The sequence below is a fragment of the Petromyzon marinus genome, chromosome 35, assembly GCF_048934315.1.
Source record: "Petromyzon marinus isolate PM22_M1 ecotype Great Lakes invasive population chromosome 35, UKy_Petmar_22M1.pri1.0, whole genome shotgun sequence".
Classification (NCBI taxonomy): domain Eukaryota; kingdom Metazoa; phylum Chordata; class Hyperoartia; order Petromyzontiformes; family Petromyzontidae; genus Petromyzon; species Petromyzon marinus.
Genome location: NC_133701.1, coordinates 1,603,875 through 1,628,901, shown reverse-complemented (window position 1 = coordinate 1,628,901; position 25,027 = coordinate 1,603,875). Strand labels below are relative to the sequence as shown.

General features: G+C 46.9%; 1 protein-coding gene across 6 annotated transcripts in view; it reads left to right on the top strand.

The window, feature by feature from the left end:
• The window catches only part of LOC116948813 (single-stranded DNA-binding protein 2), a 163,841-nt gene that overhangs the window by 116,285 nt on the left and 22,529 nt on the right, over positions 1-25,027 (top strand). For all 6 annotated transcript variants that reach the window (XM_076071804.1, XM_076071799.1, XM_076071803.1 and 3 more), the window contains exons 5-6: positions 18,025-18,129; positions 18,672-18,758. In XM_076071804.1, coding sequence (XP_075927919.1) covers positions 18,025-18,129; positions 18,672-18,758 — 192 coding nt within the window. The remainder of the gene's footprint in view (positions 1-18,024; positions 18,130-18,671; positions 18,759-25,027) is intronic.

Sequence of the window (25,027 nt, the reverse complement as noted above, 5' to 3'; positions counted from 1 at the left end):
ACGCAATATGAAACCAAAAACGTACATTTGGTATTCGTGCCATTCTTATACAGCGCAGGGCTGTCCCAACGGCGCGATGTTTCACAGATGCCAGTCGGGAGCAATGATTGCGACGTGTAATCCCAATTGAGTAGTTTGCAGGCAATGCATGTTCGGCAAAGTTAGCGCATGGCACCGGCACACAATGGCCTACTCATTTCAAGTGCCGGGGTCTTTAAAACGTCCACTTATTGCGGTGAATACTCCTGCAGTAATAACCAGGGTGGCCTGTCGGATTCGAACTGCATACTTCTGCAACAAGCTGAGAACGCGTTTCGTCCGGGCGACGTCAGTGCCCCATCCCCACCGTCCTAAGTCTGCCCTCCTCCCCTCCTCTGCATCACCTCGTTCGGAAAAGCCTCCTTTCCTCGACCACCGCCGCACGCCTTCACCACTTGACCCGCCACCCCTTGCCCTGCACCAGGCCCGCTCGTGCACCGACCTAAAATTGCCCCCAGGTAGTTTTGCCATCTGCCACTTGTGTAAACAGCGGAGATTTGATCTCGGGAATCGGCACCACCAGCACACGGCGCAGCCACACCCACAAAACTGCTGCCCCCCCCCCTCCCACAAAACTGCTGCCCCCCCCTCCCACAAAACTGCTGCCCCCCCCCTCATTGCTGCCCCGTCGAACGCGTGGTGTCACCAACTGGCTTCCCGTAAAGCTGTGGTGATGTAACACAAATTACAGTGGCACTCGAAATAGCGTGCAAAATAAAGCGGTCGTTCTGATTACAAGTCCGATAATAGGCCAGTGTCACAGCTCTCGTGTCCGCAGCATCGAGGGGTGGGGTGGGGGGGGGGCTTCTCTGCCGGGCCAGCAATGACTGTGTGAAAGTGAACGCCTCAGAGACAGAAGGCTCTCTTTAGTGGCTTCTTGGTTTGTAAACCGTGGCCCACGTTTCGCTCCACGTGCCGGGAGCTTCTCCGGCAACCGAACCGTGTGGCAGCTCACGTTCCCTGGCGCGCTGTTGGTGTTGCCGGTTCTTGACGCTGTGTCGGATGTACAATCACCTTGAATCTGTTTAGCTGTTGGCATATTACACACTTTTTTAAGAACTGTGGGGGCTGTCAGACCAACAGAACAAATTGCTCTTGCGAATGGTGTCACGGGACCTCGGCTCGTTGCTAATTCTGTGCCGTAACACTTTCCAGGGAAATGAGGGAGTTCAACCGTGCACTTAGTGCAAACTGGCTTAATGGCGAGTGCGCTAATTACCAGAAGCCCACTGAACCCATTAAACCCTATAGTAGTAGTGCACATACACACGTGTGCCTTCACCAGTGGGGTGAACTCAGGCCGCCGGGTTCATTAGCACGGTGTCCTAATAGCTGCGCCAACACTGCCCCTGAATATAGTATTTTTTCTCTCTCTCTAAATAGTACTCATGCAGTGCTGTGCTGTGTTTAAGAGTACTATAATACAGTACATATAATGTGAAAATCAATGCACCACCATCCTGCTGTGCGTACAGTGATTTTGACTCTGTGTGAATTATAAATGCAGTTACAGTCCCACACAATATGGCGCATGGAGCCATAAAGGTCGTGACTGTGGTGGTCCCAGCTCCTATAGCCGCTGTCCAAACAGTGGCCATCGCCTCGCACTATCGCCCCCCACGTTTCGACTGCGGCGGTGGATGGTAATTAGCGGTGGAAGAAAAATATGGACATCTTTGTTAGAATAGGCAAAATGGCCACATTAAATTTCACGCCAATATTAGCCGCCATATGACTGTCGGGAAACTCAGATTATCATTAACCCTTTTAGCGCCGGGAATGGCTATGAATATGGCAGTGGTAAGAACCCAGGTCTATAGCATCGTTATTCGAATTGTTAAACTGATTTCAAGCTGCAAATTATATTTATATTGTATTATCGGTTAGTTCTGTGGTAGTTGATTTGATGTTTTTGTTTAATGAATTACACGATGGATTTTAATTGCAATTCCATTTTATTAAAATGGCAAACTGAGGTTCACATTTTCAAAAAAAAAAGGCAGTGCAGCGTTATGGAAATAAAGATCACAGGGTTTTTGCAGAGCAGTACCAACCTAGCGCCTAGCCCTGGAAGGTTAAAGAAAGCATGGCTTTAGTGTACATTTTGTTTTCTTATTTCCATGTTTTAATTTAACCGACCTGACCCGTTGCCGTGCTATCCAGAGCCATGCCTTCTGCGCCTCTGCAGCAACAGCGGCCGAATTACAAAAGATCAATATGCCTGTCCAGTGTTTCCGGGTTGTAGCGCGTGCAGTCCGCCATGGTGTCCGATGTTATTGCGCACCGTGTACCGAAGAAGCTCCCGGCACGCGGAGCGAAACGTCGGACGTCGCGCCCAACGACGCGACCCCGAAAACACAAGGGAGGCGCTTCGCAGCACAGCCGCGAAAAAACCCACGCAAGTCGATCGTGGTGGCAGCCACCTCGACAAAAACACCGTTGGGCATCCAGAGCCGACGTGTAGAAGAGCATATGTCAGACATCGACCTCCTCAACTACTCCCAATAAGAGACAGAAATATTGAAACTGACTTCTTGAGGGTGTGCAGTGTACAAGCGGAGTTGGCGAATCACACATCGTGGATGCGAATCCAGAGTGAGTTGGTTTTGCGTCTGGGCCACGATTGGAGTGAGACACCCACCTGCTGGGGGCAAGGTGCGCTGCTTGCCGTGCTGACTCGGGGCAGTGAGAGACGACAGTCGCCTCGCTGCCGACTGTCCCAAATCAGTGGACATCATGCACAGGTGTCCCCTTAGCAGTTTAGTTGTGTTGTACACAATGCAGTAGAGCAGTGGTTCTTAACCTTCACTGCAGCCTGGTTCTCAGGGCATCTCGCACCCCCAGGGGCTGCGTGCACCCCAGGTTAAGAACCACTCTGCAGTAGAGCATGGATAGAAGAAGCACACCACTTTGGAGACAGGTCGGGTGTGAGTATTTCCAATGTGATTGTATCAGAAGCTGCCGTTTGTCTTCCACCAGCTGCCTACCAGCATAATGTCAAGACGTGTTGCTTTTATTACAACTGTGCTTATATAACACGAGGGGGTGGGTGACAGCAGCACGCCCGGCCGCTTTTGTCTCCCCAGTGGCAAGGCTCACACACCACAGCAGTTACTCGTTTGAGGCTGAGTCGACCTAGGGGAGGCCCAGAAGCGGTTGAAATCATCGTCACCGCTTCCACATGCGCGGGTCACGTGACAGATTTGACGTCACAACTCACTTGCCGTGCAAAAAATGAATGCATTGTTGAGCTCCCCCCCCCCCCCAAAAAGTGTATTTTTATAATGTTTGCATGGTGTACAGTGTGGAAAGTACCCACATGACAAATTTCCAGTTTGTTGCATGTCGGGAAGTACGTTAAACATTTTGAACAGACACACATATTCACAACTTTGCCTTTTATATATATGGAGATATACTTATATTCAGTATGTATTCACAAATATATTCTGGTTTAACCTGAAAAACTGAATCATCCTCAAAGAGTCATGGAAATCCGGTTAGGCTTTTAAAATATTGAACATTATTAAATATATATTTTTACATAGTATGAATGAAATTTGTGTCAGCATCCAGATAAAAAAGCAGATCCCACTCCGTGTGGTACAGAAAAGGTTTGTTTGGAATCTCAATTTGTCGTCACATTTATCAATTACGATATTTCAGTTAATATTTTGCTATCCATCCCAGTTTTCACCCCTATTGGGCGTCGGCATTGCGTCACGAGGCAAAGTGTCCAATCGGATCGCTCGCAGAGCAGTGCAACCATTTTTGTTACAGAGAATGACCCACAGAAGTGGATATCACAGAGCTACTTCTTGAGACCCCTTCAAGCGACCCCTGGTCCACACGCAGTAGAGGGCAACACCTTCCTCACTAGCCTTGCCACTGAGAGGAATGTTTATCGTAGGAAGTCAAACCCATATATATTTTACTCTCAAAGCTGGAGTTTATCCAAAATTGAATGCAGAACCACATTTCATGTACTCTTTGGTTCTTTCGGTAAAGTCACGTAGGTAAAAAATAGAAAAATAATTAAAATAAAATGAAAATAGCTCAATTAAATCACGACGTTTCGGAGGCAACACAAGCTTCCTTCATCAGGTGTAAAAAGCACAGCAAAATTACTGTAGAGAGAGCTATTTGTGATGAGAGATTAATTATATAGGGTAAGAGGAGGGGGGAGGAGCCAGGGAGGACGGACGCAGGGGGGGTGGTGACGATGGCGGGAGCCAGGATGGTAAAGCTGCTCCTACTATTGCTCCTGTACCACGGATGGGGAGGGGGGGGAAAGGGGGAGAGTGGCGTCTAAAGTTTAACATGGTTAATAACATCTTTTCAATGATTGCTCAATTTGAATCCATCTTCTCGGTTGAAGTTATGTCTATGTTTGTATATCTGTATGGCTTCATGGACAAATCTTTTCGTGGCATCCAGACGGCTTGCAGAGTACCTTGGTATCGGAGAAAACAATATCATGAGAACCCACAGCGTTGTAACAATGATCAGCCACGGCAGAAGAATTCGTCCTACCGTGTTTCAAATCTGACTTGTGCTCGCGAATTTTGTCATGTTCCGGGTTATTTAAGAAGTCGTTGGTGGCTGGACAAAGAGGAACTTGCAGCACTTAAGGCCTCGGTATAATCCTCGGTGTAATCACGGGTGGCTGCCTGGAATCTAACTCAGGATCTTAGCAGATTTATTCAGACTTTAAGTTCCCAATTTTGTGATTTCTCAATTAAATGTAATAACCAGGAGTTTTATGTGAAATGTCCTGCTGTTTGTTGAAAAAAGCAAAAGTGTTTCACTTGTTCATACACAGGTCAATATTTGTAGACAAGGTTTAATGTAATTTATCCCCACACACTGAAATGCTTTCTCAATCCCATATGCAAAGAACTTACACCAATATGCGTGCTTGTTTGAGAGGCCAGTTTGTTTTACCTGAGCGAGAATGTGGCTGAAATTCTACATTTTTTGATCGTCTTCCTTGTTTGGCTCAGGTTTGCCGTAAATGTAAATGCATCTCTGCCAGGGAAACATGATAACAGAGGATGGATACCGAATAAAAACATTGTAATTTTGCACACAGCACTCACCACACGAACAATGGTTGTCCATTTAAACGTTTATGTTTTTGCATAGCCTTCTTAATTTGGAGCAATTTAACTTGTTTTCTCCCCTTGGTTGTACTATATTGTCACTTATTTACAATAAATGCAAATAAAGTAACCGACCATTAAATTGTCGTGACCATCACGAGCAACTTCCAGCTTTATCTTTCTGTGTCTCGGCGTCTGTCTCTCTCCTGTTTGTTGCTTCTGTCTGAGAGACGCGAGGAGTCGCCCCAGAAATGGAGATTCATGCACGGAGAGAGAGAGACGCAAACAAGACAAAGATCCCCCGTGTAGCCTGTAACAGACTGTAGGGGCAAGTGCTGTTAGTGAGCACCTATAAAGGCCGGAACGGTACACGAGGGGGTGGGTGGCCAGCACCACACCCGACCGCCTTTGTCTCCCTAGTGGTGATGTTTAGGCACCGCACCAGATACTCATTTGAGGTTGAGTCGACCTAGGGGAGGCCCCGGACCGGTTAAAATAATTAATCATCACTGGTGTTGGCCGTGAGAATCGAACTTGCGTTGCCGGGTTCGTAGCGCAGCGTAGCGCTAACCGCAGAGAGAGACAGACACGCACACACAGACATGCAGACAGAGACAGACACGGAGACACACGGAGACACACACAGACATGCAGACAGACACGGAGACACACGGAGACACGCACACACACAGACACGCCGACAGAGACAGGCACGGAGACACGCACGGAGACATGCACACACACAGACATGCAGACAGAGACAGACACGAAGACACGCACACACACACAGACATGCAGACAGAGACAGACACGGAGACACACACACAGACATGCAGACAGAGACAGACACGGAGACACACAGAGACACACAGACATGCAGACAGAGGTAGACATGGAGACACGCACACACACAGACATGCAGACAGAGGTAGACACGGATACACACGGAGACACAGTGATGCAGACAGACACGGATACACACAAAGACACACATGGACACAGAGACACATTGTCACTAATCTCTTTATTTTTTCCTACTTATCTTACCAATTAAACTAAATTATGTTCAAACAAACTTGTGGAACTAATTACTGTATTTTATCTTCAAAACTATATTTTTTAAACTGTCCCATAAGCAAGTGTTCACATTCATATGTCCACTCAGCAGCAGTGGATGTCTCGATGTTTTTGTGATGCACGTTGCAAGTAGGTGATGCCATTTGGTTGAAGGAGCTATCATCAAATAGGCAATTACAATGCACTTCAGTGCATCTCCAGAACTGTGTTTTAGAACATAGTCGTTACTCCTGACTCTATTGTATGTAGGGTGTGTAGTAGATACTACTGACTATTGTATGTAGGGTGTGTAGTAGACACTACTGACTATTGTATGTAGGGTGTGTAGTAGACACTACTGACTCTATTGTATGTAGGCTGTGTAGTAGATACTACTGACTCTATTGTATGTAGGGTGTGTAGTAGACACTACTGACTATTGTATGTAGGGTGTGTAGTAGACACTACTGACTATTGTATGTAGGGTGTGTAGTAGACACTACTAACTATTGTATGTAGGGTGTGTAGTAGATACTACTGACTATTGTATGTAGGGTGTGTAGTAGACACTACTGACTATTGTATGTAGGGTGTGTAGTAGATACTACTGACTTGTATGTAGGGTGTGTAGTAGATACTACTGACTATTGTATGTAGGGTGTGTAGTAGATACTACTGACTATTGTATTTAGGGTGTGTAGTAGACACTACTGACTTGTATGTAGGGTGTGTAGTAGATACTACTGACTATTGTATGTAAGGTGTGTAGTAGACACTACTGACTATTGTATGTAGTATGTGTAGTAGACACTACTGACTATTGTATGTAGGGTGTGTAGTAGACACTACTGACTATTGTATGTAGAGTGTGTAGTAGATACTACTGACTATTGTATGTAGGGTGTGTAGTAGACACTACTGACTATTGTATGTAGTATGTGTAGTAGACACTACTGACTATTGTATGTAGGGTGTGTAGTAGACACTACTGACTATTGTATGTAGAGTGTGTAGTAGATACTACTGACTATTGTATGTAGGCTGTGTAGTAGACACTACTGACTATTGTATGTAGTATGTGTAGTAGATACTACTGACTATTGTATGTAGTATGTGTAGTAGACACTACTGACTATTGTATGTAGGGTGTGTAGTAGACACTACTGACTATTGTATGTAGTATGTGTAGTAGACACTACTGACTTGTATGTAGGGTGTGTAGTAGACACTACTGACTATTGTATGTAGTATGTGTAGTAGACACTACTGACTATTGTATGTAGGATGTGTAGTAGACACTACTGACTTGTATGTAGGGTGTGTAGTAGACACTACTGACTATTGTATGTAGGGTGTGCAGTATATACTACTGACTATTGTATGTAGGGTGTGTAGTAGATACTACTGACTATTGTATTTAGGGTGTGTAGGAGATACTACTGACTATTGTATGTAGGATGTGTAGTAGACACTACTGACTATTGTATGTAGGGTGTGTAATAGACACTACTGATGTATGTAGGGTGTGTAGTAGACACTACTGACTATTGTATGTAGGGTGTGTAGTAGACACTACTGACTATTGTATGTAGGGTTTGTAGTAGACACTACTGACTGTTGTATGTAGGGTGTCTAGTAGACACTACTGACTATTGTATGTAGGGTGTGTAGTAGATACTACTGACTATTGTATGTAGGGTGTGTAGTAGACACTACTGACTGTTGTATGTAGGATGTGTAGTAGATACTACTGACTATTGTATGTAGGGTGTGTAGTAGACACTACTGACTATTGTATGCAGGATGTGTAGTAGACACTACTGACTGTTGTATGTAGGGTGTGTAGTAGATACTACTGACTATTGTATTTAGGGTGTGTAGTAGACACTACTGACTATTGTATGTAGAGTGTGTAGTAGACACTACTGACTATTGTATGTAGGATGTGTAGTAGATACTACTGACTATTGTATGTAGGGTGTGTAGTAGACACTACTGACTATTGTATGTAGGGTGTGTAGTAGACACTACTGACTATTGTATGTAGGGTGTGTAGTAGATACTACTGACTATTGTATGTAGGATGTGTAGTAGATACTACTGACTATTGTATGTAGGGTGTGAAGTAGACACTACTGACTATTGTATGTAGTGTGTGTAGTAGATACTACTGACTATTGTATGTAGAGTGTGTAGTAGACACTACTACTATTGTATGTAGTATGTGTAGTAGACACTACTGACTATTGTATGTAGGGTGTGTAGTAGACACTACTGACTTGTATGTAGGGTGTGTAGTAGACACTACTGACTATTGTATGTAGTATGTGTAGTAGACACTACTGACTTGTATGTAGGGTGTGTAGTAGACACTACTGACTATTGTATGTAGTATATGTAGTAGACACTACTGACTATTGTATGTAGGATGTGGAGTAGACACTACTGACTTGTATGTAGGGTGTGTAGTAGACACTACTGACTATTGTATGTAGGGTGTGTAGTAGATACTACTGACTATTGTATGTAGGGTGTGTAGTAGACACTACTGACTATTGTATGTAAGGTGTGTAGTAGATACTACTGACTATTGTATGTAGGGTGTGTAGTAGACACTACTGACTATTGTATGTAGGGTGTGTAGTAGATACTACTGACTATTGTATTTAGGGTGTGTAGGAGATACTACTGACTATTGTATGTAGTATGTGTAGTAGACACTACTGACTATTGTATGTAGGGTTTGTAGTAGACACTACTGACTATTGTATGTAGGGTGTCTAGTAGACACTACTGACTATTGTATGTAGGGTGTGTAGTAGATACTACTGACTATTGTATGTAGGGTGTGTAGTAGACACTACTGACTATTGTATGTAGGGTGTGTAGTAGACACTACTGACTATTGTATGTAGGGTGTGTAGTAGACACTACTGACTATTGTATGTAGGATGTGTAGTAGACACTACTGACTATTGTATGTAGGGTGTGTAGTAGATACTACTGACTATTGTATGTAGGATGTGTAGTAGATACTACTGACTATTGTATGTAGGGTGTGTAGTAGATACTACTGACTATTGTATGTAGGATGTGTAGTAGATACTACTGACTATTCTATGTAGGATGTGTAGTAGACACTACTGACTATTGTATGTAGGGTGTGTAGTAGACACTACTGACTATTGTATGTAGGATGTGTAGTAGACACTACTGACTATTGTATGTAGGGTGTGTAGTAGATACTACTGACTATTGTATGTAGTGTGTGTAGTAGACACTACTGACTATTGTATGTAGGATGTGTAGTAGATACTACTGACTATTGTATGTAGGGTGTGTAGTAGACACTGCTGACTATCGTATGTAGTATGTGTAGTAGACACTACTGACTATTGTATGTAGGGTGTGTAGTAGACACTACTGACTATTGTATGTAGGGTGTGTAGTAGGTATATATGTCTCTAGTTAGATGTGTAGTAGGTATATTTACCTACACAATACAGTACATTTATTTTCGTGGGAGGGGGGGAGTTAAACATTTGGGGGGTGGGGGGTCCACTATAACTTTTTGATTCAGGACCTTCTAAACGGCTCTCTTAAAATGTAGTTGATGGACAAACGGAACGCCGGGTTTTTACAAAGGATTAACTTTTTGGACGGCCAACGAATCCCGTCAAATGTTTCAGCTCGTGCCGGCAGCATTTTATGCACAGACTGCGTCCAATCCGTGTTTCCTATCCGTATATATTTGGGGCGCTGCGATGGCGAGATGGTAACTACCTCCCCTGGTCTGCAGGAAGTCACGGAGGGTTCAATCCCGACCCTGACGCCTGCTGTATATATGGAGTTTGCATGTTCTCCCCATGGTGGCGTGGATTTTTCTCCGACCCCTCCGGTGTTTTTCTCCACATTTATAAATCAACGTCACGCGTTTTGAGTATTTGGCAGCCGTAAATTTCCACATGATGATGATGATGATGATAAGCCACTTCGTTGAGCTATCATTTGTGGCCAGGTCGCTTCTGAAAAAGAGCTACGTAGCTCAGTGGACTTTATCTGGTAAATTACAAAAAAATTGTAAATAGCAATGGCAAATATTTAGCTGAGCGCGGTTCTGATGGATGATATTTTCCACGCTGACATGCAGCGAGCGAGGAGGGCGACCCAGAGGAGGAATAACATCTCCTCGTTTCAGAGGTGTGTTGAAGTTACTCTCAACATCGTCCCATCGTTTGAATTCACGTTTGTTCTCCATTGGGCTGCATGCAGCCGTGATGCCCGTTTTTGAAAGATTCACTCATCCTCACGTCTTCGGAGCAGTCGAGAGATTGTGCTGGAATAGACCATGAGAGAATGTATGATAGACATGTTCATTGATGTACGTATGCACGTTGAACTTCTTTCGCACCGTACGTAGCCAGCCGTGCTAATCGGAGGTGTAGGGGGAAGGACAACATACTAAACACACGAAAATCAGTGCTAAAGAAAATTAGTTTTCAATCTATGTCGTGATGTTGCCGCGAGTGAATGCATCTCGCACGCATCAATCAAAGTTGCGTCGGTAATACACTCCACCAAAACCAAATGTAATGATTACATCCCAAGTTTCATTTGAAAGTCATGTCAAACGTCATCGGAACAAGAACCAGCGAGTCGATGTAAACTAACCTGCGGTTAGAGAAGTGGTTTACCTCTGCTCACCCACATTTGCCCGCGACTTCCATACGGATTTTGATCCGTATATTATTATGCAATACCGATATTAATCGCACAAAACACTTAACACCTTCAGAACTAATACTGTCTTTAAATAAAATATGGCCCTTCTTCAGAGCACAAACTGTTGATCAAGAGCCAATTTAATAACTGTCCATCAGAAAATATTTGTAAAAATATTATCAGACCTCATGGTGTGAAGTGCAGTCTCCAGCTCCTATTATCTCTGGCCTATGTGCTTATGAGGGAGGGCCGTTGCCTGAAACGTCGCCTATTATATATTTTCCTTTTAAGGCCACGCACACGCGCGACGTTGTTACTGATGAATGTGTTGAGTTTTGTTTCAATTTTGCTTCAGCGCCGCTGCCAACAAACGCAGCAACATCGCCACCAGATAATTCGTGGGATATTGCAGGCACGGTGTCCGAGTTGTCGGTGGGTTTTTGTGAGCATGTCGTCACGGTGCGTTTGTCGGAATGCCCCCTTAGAGGTCCCCTCGTGCTGCTCCTTCCTTTGGCTGGGGTTGTGGAGAGGCTGCTGCTGCTGCTGCAGAAGGAGAGGAAGCTGCTCTCATCTGCCAGCGAGTAAATGACAGTCTGATGTGGAGCAGCTTTTCTTAGAAATGCTAATGATCTTGCGCGTGCGTGCACACGCACGCACCCACATGTATGTGTGTGTGTGTGTCGGTGCATGCACAAGCATGTGTGTGCCATATTGCGCATGTCCGCTGTTATGCACGAGTCGTGGTTGAGCCTGTATGTATGTACACGAGTGCGTGTGTGTATGTACACGTGTGTTTTGTGGCCACCCACCCCCTCTTGTGCCGTTCCGGCCTTCGTAGGTTCTCGCTAACAGCACTTGCCCTAACAGTCTGATACAGGCTATACGGGGGATATTTTAATGCGTATGTACACGTGTGTGTATGTGTGCGTGTGTTTGCGACTGTAGTAATTCAGTTCAGCGTCCTTTATTCGTGCCAGTTGCAGCCTGTGGAAATTTGTTTTCGGTTGTTGTAACGTGTGGTAGACCGTTGCGCGTGGACCGTTGCTTCAACACGGCCATTCCTTCGGTTTTACATCTCAATTTGCGGAACTCTATTTGCAGATTATTTTTTTGGAACTTGAGGTTGGCCCTGTGGCACCACATCTTCCTTGTGACATTGTTTTGTACTAGTCCTTCACCAGCGGTCAAGTCTCTTCACAGGACAACCGCTGATGATTCGGTACTCATTTTATTGACCCCAGAGGGATGATGGGCTTAGTGAGCCCCAGACCAGGTTTCAACTCACGTGCTGTACTTGCGATTGTAAATCTTCTTGCTGACAGTGTGTTTTGGTTTTAGGCATGTAATGAATTATTCAATCTCCCCCATCTTGAATCAAACGACCCCAATAACATTTGATTGTCTAGTTAACGTTATTTATTTAGACCATGTCATTGCTATTGTCTCTTGCCTTCTCTGTCCAATTTTAACTCGGCGTCGTGGCCCAAATTTGCCAGATGTGATCAAATTTGGCAAATGTACTCAATTGGAATTGCACACGTAGTAATCATCGCCATCCACTGTGAAAATACTGCAGAATATGTCCGTGAAATGCAGCTCCTTCCTCCCAGGATAGCCTTGCCGTATTAAAATGGCGTGAATACCTAAACGGACAAAATTATGATTTATTATTTTTATTTCATCTGAATGGGCTCATGATAGTAGTAGTAGGTCAGCCTGAAGGTTTTCAAGCCAGCTGAGATGTTCTCTCAAGAGACCCCATGCCTCACAGCCACAGGGAAGCGATGGCAATGCGACTTCAGATGCGGTCACATATAGACGCTGTGGACATTCAAATCATAGTGTACTGTATAGGACTTTATATTTTAACATTGTTCTGTGTAGAGAGCCACAGACCAGGCAGCTCTCGATTGGCCTTACGCAGCTGATGAAACACAGATTTCAGCTCATCCTATGCAGAGAGACATCATGACAGGTCATCCCATGGAACACAGCCAACCAGTGCCAAAGTCTAAACCGCAATGTAAAATACAAATTAAGTGCCGTCTTGCACCAGTTTCTACAATAATTGGAGAAATTTTCCAGTGGATTTATTTTTTGTACTCAACCTGCTATAACAAGGAGGACCTGTTTAATAGGTCATGCATGATATAGTGCAATTAAGTAATACAGGATATGATAACAAATATTTAGCTTGTACTTGTGGATCTATGCATAATACAGTATCGGGTTCAGGAATTCATGCTTGGTGCATTATCACAAATGCATCATCTTAATGCCTTATTGGGTAATAATGCAGAAAGAATAACATAACATGTCCCTAATTAAACCACTGCAGGCGTGATGGAGCAGACACGTAATTATATCACACAGCCTCCATAAATACAGAGTTATCTGAGACGGGCACACAGCAAAATGTGAAGTTCATCATTTGTATGAGTATTTCTCACGTAATATCATTCAGCGAACATCACAATACCCGCATGCGTGTGCATGTGGGTATGGAAGGCGGCGCGGCCGTGCGGAGGTTAACGAACTGTTGCTGCGAACCCGGCAGTCACAGCTCAAAGTCGGCGGTGGCTTTCTGCGCAAGTCGTTGGTGATCAGGCCGAGACCATTAACTCACTCCCCTTGTCTGGATCGTAGCCCCAGATCTGAGCGCTCTGACCTCTGAGTCAATGCCGTCAGGAAGGGAGTTTCGCAACATTTGTGTGATCCAACAACCTTCGCACGCGCTGGCGTGCGCTAACGCCGCCTGGATACAACCGCAGACACCTACGCAGTGGTATATTGCTAATGCACCATTAGACTGATGGAGCGAACAGAATTTTACAAAGAAACGGCAATTACAACCAGACTGAAGAAAAAAATAGATTCTTGTATCGAACCGTCGGCCTGAATCGCGAAAATTTATTAAAAAAAAAATTCGCGGCGCGTCTGAATCGTGCCGTGAGCACATTGGATCAGGCTTCGTTTTTAGCCGCCGTGAGGAGTGCCGATGCAGGTTTGTGCTCTCGGCGAAGTCCCGGTGATGCATGGGGTCACGAAATGCGGGCGCGATAACGCCCCCCATGCAGTCCATTACATCAGGAGTGTGCGCGCGCGTCTCCGCCTGTACAAGTGTGCCTGCCGTTTGTGTTTGTACCGTGACCCCCGTGACCCAACGTTCATTCCTGGTCATGCGACCTGCAGCAATTGCCCAGATATTATACGGCACTGACCGCGAGGTCAATGTTGTTCCAGCGATGGCCTAAATTCATCCCAATGCATTACGTTAACGGAGCGGTGTCTCCACGCAGCCGGGGCCTCTTCTCCGACGTGCTGCACTTGCTCCGCTGTCAACGCGCAAGCCTTTGTGCATCGCGCAAAATCCATCGGCATTTCCCGAACGAGTGCATTGTGGTCCTCTCGTCTTAGGCCACTGTCGCGATGGGAGCAAACGTGACCGACTACGAGTGGCAGCGGCAGTGGTAAACAACTGTGGACCGTTTTCGCCCTTATTAGGACCCATCAGCACAGTCTAGTCACCGATGCTCACTGCTGCAAAGTCTGCCTCGTCCTGTTTCCATGATGTTTCAGTTTAGGTGCGGGTGCATTGACTGTGGGTGTCCGTACCCAACGTGTACCTGGCCAGCGTGTGTGCACATCGTGTCTCGGAGCGGCTTCAAGTACACGAGCAGCGTGTGCATCGTCTCCTTCGTAGCCTGGTTGTCACGGCAACCGCGTGCTCAGCCACCGCATAGATTAGTGTGGAGCAGTGTAGTCACTTAATGATGAATGTAAAGTGTACCATCTGCTTTCAGGTTGGAATTAAGACCCTCTGACATAATGTGATGTCACGCTCCATTTCGCTCCGTGAATTTTCTCCTCTCGCCCCTCGACGCGCACTTCGAGTTACATTTCCTCAAGTCTTCCGTGAAAAGTAGACGTTGCGGTGGGATATCACGTGGTTAAATAAAGATATCGGTCTCTCGTGTAATGAAATTATTATAATAACCATCGTGTTTGGCAAATTCCTTGTTTGTGCTCTGCGTCTCTCCCCCCTGTACTTAGTGTCCTCCCCTCCGCCTCGGCACGTTGCGTTTACTCCGGGTCACAGCCGTTCGCGCGGTGTGCGTTTTGGTAACGCGCCGTCAGTTCGAGGAGAGCATCGTTGCCCGCGTTGTACGGACCCCCCTCTAAGTGTGCCTGGGTGTGATCGTCGACAGCTCTCTCCAGCCGGTGGGGTGTGTGTGGGGGGGGGGGGGCGATGATGATGACGTTGTTGTTCGTTGCTTGCAGCGTCGGCTCGCACTCGGGAAAGGTTTCCGCGTTCATATCACAGTCGGGGGTCGGCTCGGCTCATCATCCGTGTTGGGTACGGTGGGCAGCAAAGGGCAGTGCATCAAAATGCATCTGTGCACAGTACTTCTATGCTCCCACGTTTATACCTGACCAACCCACACGGATCAGCACACGCACGGAGAGGTCAGGCCCTGTAATGGCAGTAACGTGAAAACTATTTTAATAATTAAGTTCCAAAATTAAGTTATAACACACAGCTGCTGTTAACTCGCACAGTTAGTTACATGTGGTATTAAAACTCTTTGGTTCTTTCGGTAAAGTCACGTGGGTAAAAAAAATAAAAGTAAATAGAAAATAAAAAAAGATATCACGACGTTTCTAATCGCAACACAAGCGGTCGTTCTCAGGCGGACAAAAATAATCGCCGGACCGGAAAAAATAAAAATCCAGCAATGGAACTGCTGCACCAGCCAACAGGCCCAAAGCTGGATTATTGTTTTCCTCCTGAGGACGACCGCTTGTGTTGCGATCGAAACGTGACATTTTTTATTTTATTTTTATACCTACTACGTAACTTCACCGAAAGAACCAAAGAGTTTGGATTCCTGCAGCCACGAAAGCTTCAAATCAAGATTGAAGTGGTATTAAAATAAGCACACCAACGCTGTAAAATGAAAGCACTATATTAAACAACTTAAATTACACAGATAAATAAACAATTATAATAACTAGCTAAATAAATTCCATGAATTGTACTGTTAGGTTAACTGTAATAATACCGCCTCTAAGAATAATGTATACAGCACCGTAATGTAATTATTGGATACAGAAACGGTCCACAAATAATGTATTAAATGTCCTGGAACATTATCAAACGTCGATATATTCATTTTCTCCAATATTGTTTAAAATTGCGGCGGACCGGACAATATATATGTATAACGCATGCCCTGACCGTATCTGCAACAAGCAAGCGAACGCGTCACCGACCCCTTTGAACCACGGGTTTGAAGCATCGCACATTATCGTTCAAACCTTGCCCTCGGAGTAATGGTGACGTATTCTTTTGAATCGCTGGCTGCTGTCAAGAAACGTGGCCCAAAGTTGTGAAACAAAGTCAAATGAGGAATTTGAAAGGTGTTACAAACTCAAGAGTGGCTGGGTGGCTCCATGCCAGCATCACTGGACTGACGCGTTCCTCTCCCCGACTCCCACAAGAGATGAAACCAGATTTTCATTTGGGCTGAGTTTGATGGCCTTGGTCTGCACACCATTAATTAGGATGACAATCACTTTTCTTAAAACTTACTTTTGTGTTTAAACTCGGGGTATCTTGGCAGGCTATCCAAGCATATGCACAGCTACGGTAGATCGTCATAATTTGGTAGTTAAGATGTAGCCCGAAGGAAGTTAAGGCCTTTAACAAACCGTTCAGATCATGAGGCAATATATGTTTATATATGTGTGTTAATTGTACTCCGTTCCTGCTATAGTTCACCTGAAACAACTCAAACTATCGTTATGCTTAAGTTAAAACTTGTGGCACGCATCCAAAAAAGACGTGTATATGCGTGTGTGTGTGGGGATCAGTGGCTGGGTCATGTAGCCCGCATGCCCAGCCACCGCTGCCTAAACAGCTTTTGTTCTGCCGGATAAAGGAGGCTAAACGGCCGTCGCACGGGCTAGAGAAGAGATGAAGTGATGTGGTACAAGCGGATATGGAGCTGAGTAGACTTGCCGATGACCGGTACCAGCGGTGTCAAGATCGGCCTCTGTGGAGGAGGCTCGTGAAGGACGCTACTGGGCAGTTGGAGGCAGTCGCCCTCCATCAACATCGGAGGGCGGCGGAGCGATGCTCACAACAACGAGCGGAGCGCCGGGTGGCTAAAGCACAGCAAGTTGGCACAGTAGGGGGCACAGGTCATCTCAGTCAGTCGACCCATGGCACCTGGGTCTGCCCCGTGACCTCCTATCAGTGGGCGTTCGACATTTCACGTGGCCTTACGTGCCTTGCACAAGCGCCGTGGTGATGTCACCGCCACTTAGTGGCAAGTGGCGGTTGTTGTTGGGGCGGTAGTGTAGCGGTTAGCGCTACGCTGCGCTATGAACCTGGCGACCCGAGTTCGATTCCCCCTCGCGGCCACCACCAGTGACGATTATCTGAACCGGTCCTGGGCCTCCCCTAGGTCGATTCAGCCTCAAATGAGTACCTGGTGCGGTGTGTAAACATCTCCACCGGGGAGACAGAGTGGGCTGGCAAGGTGCTGGCCATCCACCCCCTCGGCCTTTATAGGTGCTCGCCGACAGCACTTGCCCCGGCACTCTGCTAGTCTTTGTGTTTGTTCTGTGCACACATGTACGGTATATGTGCGTGATAACGGTGGTGCAGTGCACACTGCAGTATGAACTCGGCAAGCTGAATTCAGTTCCTGGCTCTAGATATAATCGGTGCCAAATGGTGTCCGATCCTGTTTTGGACCTCCACTAGGTACACTCAGCCTTAATCCTGCTGCAGGCTCGCAAAGGCGACTCTCAGTTGCAGCTCTCCCTGTATGACACAAAGTGAATGCGCTTCGGCCTACAAGCGGGCAATTTTTTGCCGGTGGGGAGCGACGTTGCTTCGTGGTTTTTCCAATTAAGCAAATTTGCAAGTAATTGATCAAATTTGTAGCATAGAGGCAAGCTCGGTGCGGTCTTATTCCTCCCGCCGGCTTGCGCTGCCAAGTCGCAGCGAGCGCTCGCAATAACCGGCGTCGCTTACGCTCCGCGCCGCGGTCGGACCGAGCTGACGTGGAGGCCTCCGTTTTGTGTCCGACCACAGAGCGCAGCGGCGGCGGCCGCGGCAGCGGCCCAGAGCCCAGTGCTGGGAAACCTTCCCCCAAATGACGGCATGCCCAGCGGACCGCTGCCGCCAGGCTTCTTCCCGGTACGCACTCCACGCACGGCACCCGCGGGGACGCGCGTCGCGTCGCTCGCTCGCGTCTCCCGAGCCCGCGTGGTCTACACCTGCTCGGGTGGCCGCGGTGTCGGCGTGACCACCCGTGGTGAAAGCTGCCAAACGTCCCAATTTGGTTGAACGCGTCGTAGGCTTTCGCGACCAATGTCCGCAATTAAGGCGGGGTTTTTTTTTGGTTGGGTCTCGATTTTGGGGGGGGGTGGGGGGGGAGTGAGATCACGTGGTCTGTGACGTCTGAAATCCACGCGTTCCTCTTTCCGTCCCAGCGCAATTCCAAGCATGCATCTCCCCGGGCTTCTTTGCGCACTTTTCAGTTTTTGTTTATTTACTTTTGTAAGTCAACGCCCGTGTTTCTGCGTCGTGCGACGTGTCTTTGCAAGTAGCATGCACCGTTAGTTTATTTGACTAAAATGGAGGCTTTTTTTAGATGTGAAAATTGCGGCTTGCGTGCGTGCGAGCGTGCGTTTCTTTTTTACGAAATAATAATACCGATGGTAATCGTGTGTTTACAGGGCCCCCCAGGCTCACAGATGTCTCCACACGGGCACCCGGCTCCTCCCCACACTCCCAACAACCCCATAATGGGACCGCACGGACAAGTGAGGCTCCTAATGAAACCGCACACCCAGCTCTAGCGCACGTCGCGACCCGGCCGCTCGTGTTGACCTCGCTCTTCCGGCGGCTCATTGTCGCACGGTATTAAAACAAAAATTCATCGTCGATCGCAACGCATCCCAACTGTGCCGTTTGAACCACGTGGTCGACGAGGCTCATTTTGTCGTGGGAGTGATCCCACACCCAACAGCACCTACAGACATTCCATTATTACTATCACAACGATGGTGAAGGCAGACGGGGTAACTGTGCAGCCCCGGGAATTTATTGCTTCCGCCACTGCTGGCGGAAGGGCCTCCAGATCTGGAGAGCCCCTCTGGAGGGTGTTTTGGCCTTCTCTTCCGTGCAGGCCAGGCATCTTGGAAGAAGTGGGAGTACCCACAATTTACCCCACCACACATGACCCCCCCGATCAAATTACTGTGCTGCGTCCGTTTATACTGCAGGGTGGACAGAGGCAGAGGTGATTTATTCATGGCAATAAAATGAGTACTACCTTGTGGAAAAGTCCTTTGTATAGGCTGGCGCCTGTCATAGGAACGTGGAATTTCCACCACTGGCTCGGGCTCCCGGTGGTGGTGAGTGCTGTGTCATTGCTTGTTTGAGCAGAGAGACAATTTGGCTTAAATGTGTTCGTGCAGCCATTGGTGACTGACCTGAGATCAACACTTCACGACACTTCAGAACCCAGGTTGATTGTGGGCGACAGAATTCCAGATGTGAACCCAGCGTCGATCATCTCATTTGCTCCGATGCCCTGAGCCAGCCGACCGCACAGTGTCCTCGTGGCCACCGCCAAATGTTTCACCACGACATTCTTTTCAAGCTGCATGAATATTTAATTCGAAAAAGTATTATAATACGAGCATAACTATAATAACTACAAACAATACAATTGATATACATTGTTAAAAGCAGAAACTCGTAGACAGTAAAGCAAAACATGGTGAACTCAAATTAGGCCGCTGGGTATCCGAGTGTTAAAAAAACTTGCGTTTGATTCACGTTGCTTGTTAATTTCCCGCAGTCACCGACTGATTTTTCCCAGCACATTAATGTGCAAGTGTGCCCCATTGTAAGCCATGTAATATCCTGAATAGCGTCCTAAACTTCACACTTACTCAATGGCGAATGGTGAAATACAGTGTACAGTAAATGTTCTGGGTAAAAGCAGAAACACAACTGCATCTCGGCAGGGCCTCAGCTGGTCAGAATGAAAATAAATTGAGTTCCCGAAGAAGCTCCCACGGAGCTTGTCGAGCGAAACGTCGGACATCGCGCCGAACAACACGCGGCACGACCCGAGCACGCATCGGAGAGCGGTGCAGCACAACCGCAAACACCTAGGTCAGCGTTCTTCATTGCAAGGCCCGCGGGCCACTGGCGGCCCCTGGTGGCCTTTAGTGCGGCCCCTGACGTGTGGCCCCCGACATTACATAAAGAGTGACCACACCCCTCATCATCATTATCGTCGTGCTGCTGGCAAACCCCCAATGGATTTTAAATGTGGCAGTCCTCACACCGATGATGTCTTATCCGCGAAAGTGCCTCCCCCCCACCCCCTGAAAATTCGTGAACTCTGACCTACGCAGCGGTTAAATAAAGGGCATTAACTTTTTATAAATTGGCTGGTGTGTTTGTACCAAAATGAGCCCTCCGCTTGCTCTGCTTGATGCGTTTGAGCTGCTTGATGCTGTGGTTTTCGCTGCTGCCCTTTTGCCGTCAAAACAAAACGTACGCGCTCGCCCACGTGGGCTGGTATGCTGCCTGCATTGGGGGGCGACGTTGCTGCTGTTGCGTTTAATCATCCCAATAGAGTCATTTGCAAGCCATGCTTTGAGCACTGGGACGTTCGGCTGGTATCTGTTACAAGTGCGCGACTTTGTGGCTCGTGGATTACGTAACGCTTCCCAATGCGCGTTCGTCCGTGCGCGGATTAAAATCAGCAATAGGGAAGACAGCCGGTTCCAGTGCAAAACATGTTTTCGTATTTGTTTATACAGAAGTCAAATATTGCCCGAGTTTTGTCTCCAAAGTTTTGGGCAACACTTTGATAAATTTGGCCGACTTTTTTTTACAACCTAAGTCCCTAACAGCAACGCAACGTTGCCAGTTCGTTCATCTTGCATCACCTTTAGCTATTGCCCCCCCCCGCTTCCACACATACGGACGGACAAACAGAGCTAATGCTTTAAACCTTCGTTGGAAATCGTTAAAGAGGAAACACTGTAACCCCCCCCAACCCACTCACAACCCGATTGACGCATGCGCTGTTAGCAAGAATATTTGTAATACACCCTGCCCCATGAAGAAATGTGACGGCCACTGTTTCTGTACAGCGCCTTGAGGTGTGGTCGGAGCATCTCGGTATCGCCACGGTGGCTATGAGATGTTAACTACCTCACCTGGTATACAGGAGGTCGTGGGTTCGATCCCGACCCTGACACCTGCTGTCTATTTGGAGTTTGCGTGTTCTCCCTGTGGTCACGTGGATTTTTCTTTAGGTCCTCCGCGTTGACTGCTATAAATGTCCACATGATGATAAGCCACTTCGTTAAGCTATCAGTTGTGGCCAGGTCGCTTCTGAAAAAGAGCTATATAACTCAGTGGGCCTTCCCTGTTTAAATGAAAACATATTTGCAGTATTTTAAAAATAAAATCGTTTTAGTTTATTTCGACGCCGCTGTGTTTAATGCAAATTCTATCCCGTTACTTCCCGTTATGGCCACAGCATTATCCTGGCTCCTTCCATTGCCCCCAGTTGCTGATTCAGATGCATTGCACCAGACACGTGGAGGAGGCGCAAGGTTCAGGAATTGAACTCGGGTGCCGGGTCACTGCAATGATAGTGCACTGGGGCGTTGGCCGTGTAAACGTTTCACCCACTCGGTGGTTTGGTCAACGATCATGATTCAGGGCTACGGTTCAACTCAAGCGGCAACTGCTTGCTTCCTGTTGTGCTGTTTCCACTGGCATCAACGTTCCGTTCAGCATTCATTGTAAATATTTTGTTTGTATGCATATAACGGGAGCGTAAGAATACACTATACTTTAATTGATAAATGGCTGTAGTGTTTTAAATATGTTTCACGATACTGCATTGGGTAAGCGGTTCATTAGGACAGACAACGCAAACGCAACACATTTGTCAATAACATTGTGGCCCTAAAATAAAAAAAAATAATATAATAGGTGACGTTTCAGGCAATGGCCCATAGCACAGATGTGTACTGTTACATACTTAATATACGCAGTACGTAAGCTTGTACTGTATGGCCATGTACTCTATATAATATATGCAGTATGTAAGCTTGTACTGTATGCTCATGTACTCTATATATAGAACGTGCACGTCTGTTGCAGACCTATGCATTAAAACAGCAACATTCGCGTCACATAAATTATAGTATATATTATTCCGTCTCCTGCGTATGGATTAGGCAATTAAAATACATACATTTTATCACTGTCATATGGCGAGACCCTTAACTATACTGCATGCCTTTGTTGCTGCATATGCTTCTAGGAGTGACGTTTCACTTGGCTTGCAAGCCCTCGCTTGCTGGGTGATGATGGCCAAGCAATCCCATCTGTAGGCGTGTGGCCCCCTCTGTTGGATTCAAGGTGGAGGGTGCAGCCCCCCCCACCCACCCTTCACTTGCTCGCTGGCGCCACTGCTGGCAGAAGAGGCCTCCCACTTGGAGGGAATTTGTCCGCTCTTCCACGCCGGCCAAAGTTGCCTTGGAATGAGTGTTCATAGCCACGTTTTATCCCACCGCACCCGGCCTGCCGATCGACTGTCTCTGGTTGGCCCATTTATGCTGCCCGGCGGAGGGGACGGAGACCGGGGAGCTTTAATAAACCTGCGCATTGAGTTTGTGAGCCCAGGCCAGACGTGTCACTTGTCGGTGCCACCCGAGGTGGCACGTAACTTGAGTGGTTGCAAATTCCTTGTGTGGCCAATAACAGTGAAATATGTTATAACTATTTGAAACGAGTGGGTTTGACAAGTAATTAACTCTTATTAATCGTATAAATATATGGGTACTGCTAAAGATGTTGATAATAATTTCTGCTCTGGCCCATGGACTAATTGGGTTAACTGCCAAGGCATTGAATCCGTGGTCTGTGGATTGCAAGTCCAGTGTGCTACCCACTACACCACTGTGGCAGTGTCCATGTATTGGATTTATAAAACACATTACAGGCAGTCCAACATTCCTTCCACGAATAATGAATTCTCCCCTCCGAGTGTCAAATATCTCTCCATAGCTGTGTGCCCAAAGCAAACCGTCATGGCCTGGCAAAGAGGCTTCACACCCAGACACATGAACAAGGAAAACGCGTTAATTAGAAGTAGCGATAATCCGTCGCGTCATTGACGGCTGGGGAAAGCTCATGAAAGGAATGAGTACGACTTGTGTTTTGACAAAAGAGTTACAGGAGAAATAAAATTTAAACTGATAACTTTCCTCCAAGTAAGATGATCCATGCGTTGAACCTTTCCACAAGGTGAAATGGGGTGTGTGTGTATATGCATTTGTGTACGCATGTTTTCAGTGTGCGTGTGTACATTCAAGTGTATGTGTGTGTGGTGAATGGCGACTCCTGGTGAAGGGGGTGGGGGGGGCGTTTGCGCACTGCACTGTGAATCCGCAGGTGTGCGTGCGAGTTTGATTTCAAACCATGGCCTTATCATCGGGCTTGTTCCACGTGGAATTTGTTATTTTGAATGGGAGGAGTAAATCGGTGAACTCGGAGAGACGTTGCGTGCCGGTGGGGGGTTGTGAGTCTTGTGGTCTGGGGAAGCCTCAGGGGCTGTAGCGACCCCGACGTCGCCCAGTTCCCGCCCTCTCGCCGCTCTTGCCGCCCCCTGCAATGATTTGACTCCAGCGCCCACGAGGCAGGTCCCACCTCCACGAGGGTGATGCGGTGCTAAAGCGCCGGGCGGGAATCACATCGCTTACCCCACGGTGACTTGTTGGTAAGTGTCATAACCACTAGACGAACATGGCCGCTTTAGACAACAACAAAAACTTGAGCCACTTTAGGAAGCAAATTATGGGTTTGTGTTTCTTTAGTTTTCGTGTCAAATGTTGCTAAATGAGATCCATTTCAAAGGGGGCGTTCCACCCCTGGTTCTCAGGCCCCATGATAGGCGAGTGCACGCCAGCAACATTTTCACATTTTACAGGTCAGTGGGAAACGCTTCCCTGGCTTCAAGAGAAATGCGTTGTTCAGTGAATTGCGTTGACAGGTGTTCTGAATCCTGCAACCCTGAGATATAGCGCTTCACCTGGATCTGTGGGTTTAATATTGATTCAGGGTTTCTGGATGTTAAGCCACTCTTCATCGTCATTATCATCAGTCACGTTCAATCCGCTGCCGGATGAAGAACTCCCCAAGTCATCACCGTATCACCGCGTGGGGAGGCCTTCATCCAGCGGTGGGTTGACAGTGGGCTGTAAATTATTATTTTTAATTTATACGCAAATATGTGTGAAGACACAAAATCTTACTTTGTGTACATCTCCATATATATAAAAGGGAAAGTTGTGAATATGTGTGTCTGTTCAAAATGTTTAGCGTACTTCCCGACATGCAACAAACTGGAAATTTGCCATGTGGGTACTTTCCAGACGGTACACCATGCAAAAATTATTAAAATACACTTTTGGTTTTTTTTGGGGGGGGGAGCTCAATAATGTATATATTTTTTGCACGGCAAGTGAGCTGTGACGTCAAATCTGTCACGTGACCCGCGCGTGTGGAAGCGTAACGCATTGTAGTGTAGCGGTTAGCGCGCTGTGTGTATCTGTGTGTGTCTGTGTGTGTGTCTGTGTGTATCTGTGTCTGTGTGTGTCTGTGTGTATCTGTGTCTGTGTGTGGAAGCGTAACGCATTGTAGTGTAGCGGTTAGCGCGCCGCGCTACGAATCCGGCGACCCGAGTTCGATTCCCGCTCACGGCCACCACCGGTGACGATTATTTCAACCGGTCCTGGGCCTCCCCTAGGTCGACTCAGCCTCAAACGAGCAACTGCTGTGGTGTGTGAACATCGTCACTGGGGAGACAAAGGCGGCCGGGTGTGGTGAATCCAAGTCCTGGGCGAAGCCGGGTAGTACAGCTAGTATCTCATAACCTGAACTAGTATGTCGTAGCAATGAGGTCAAGGCCTGAAAGTGACTCCGTATTTCCCTCTGTGTTGGCAATGCTCACTCTTACAACACTAATTTGGGAGGTTGGACCGATGGA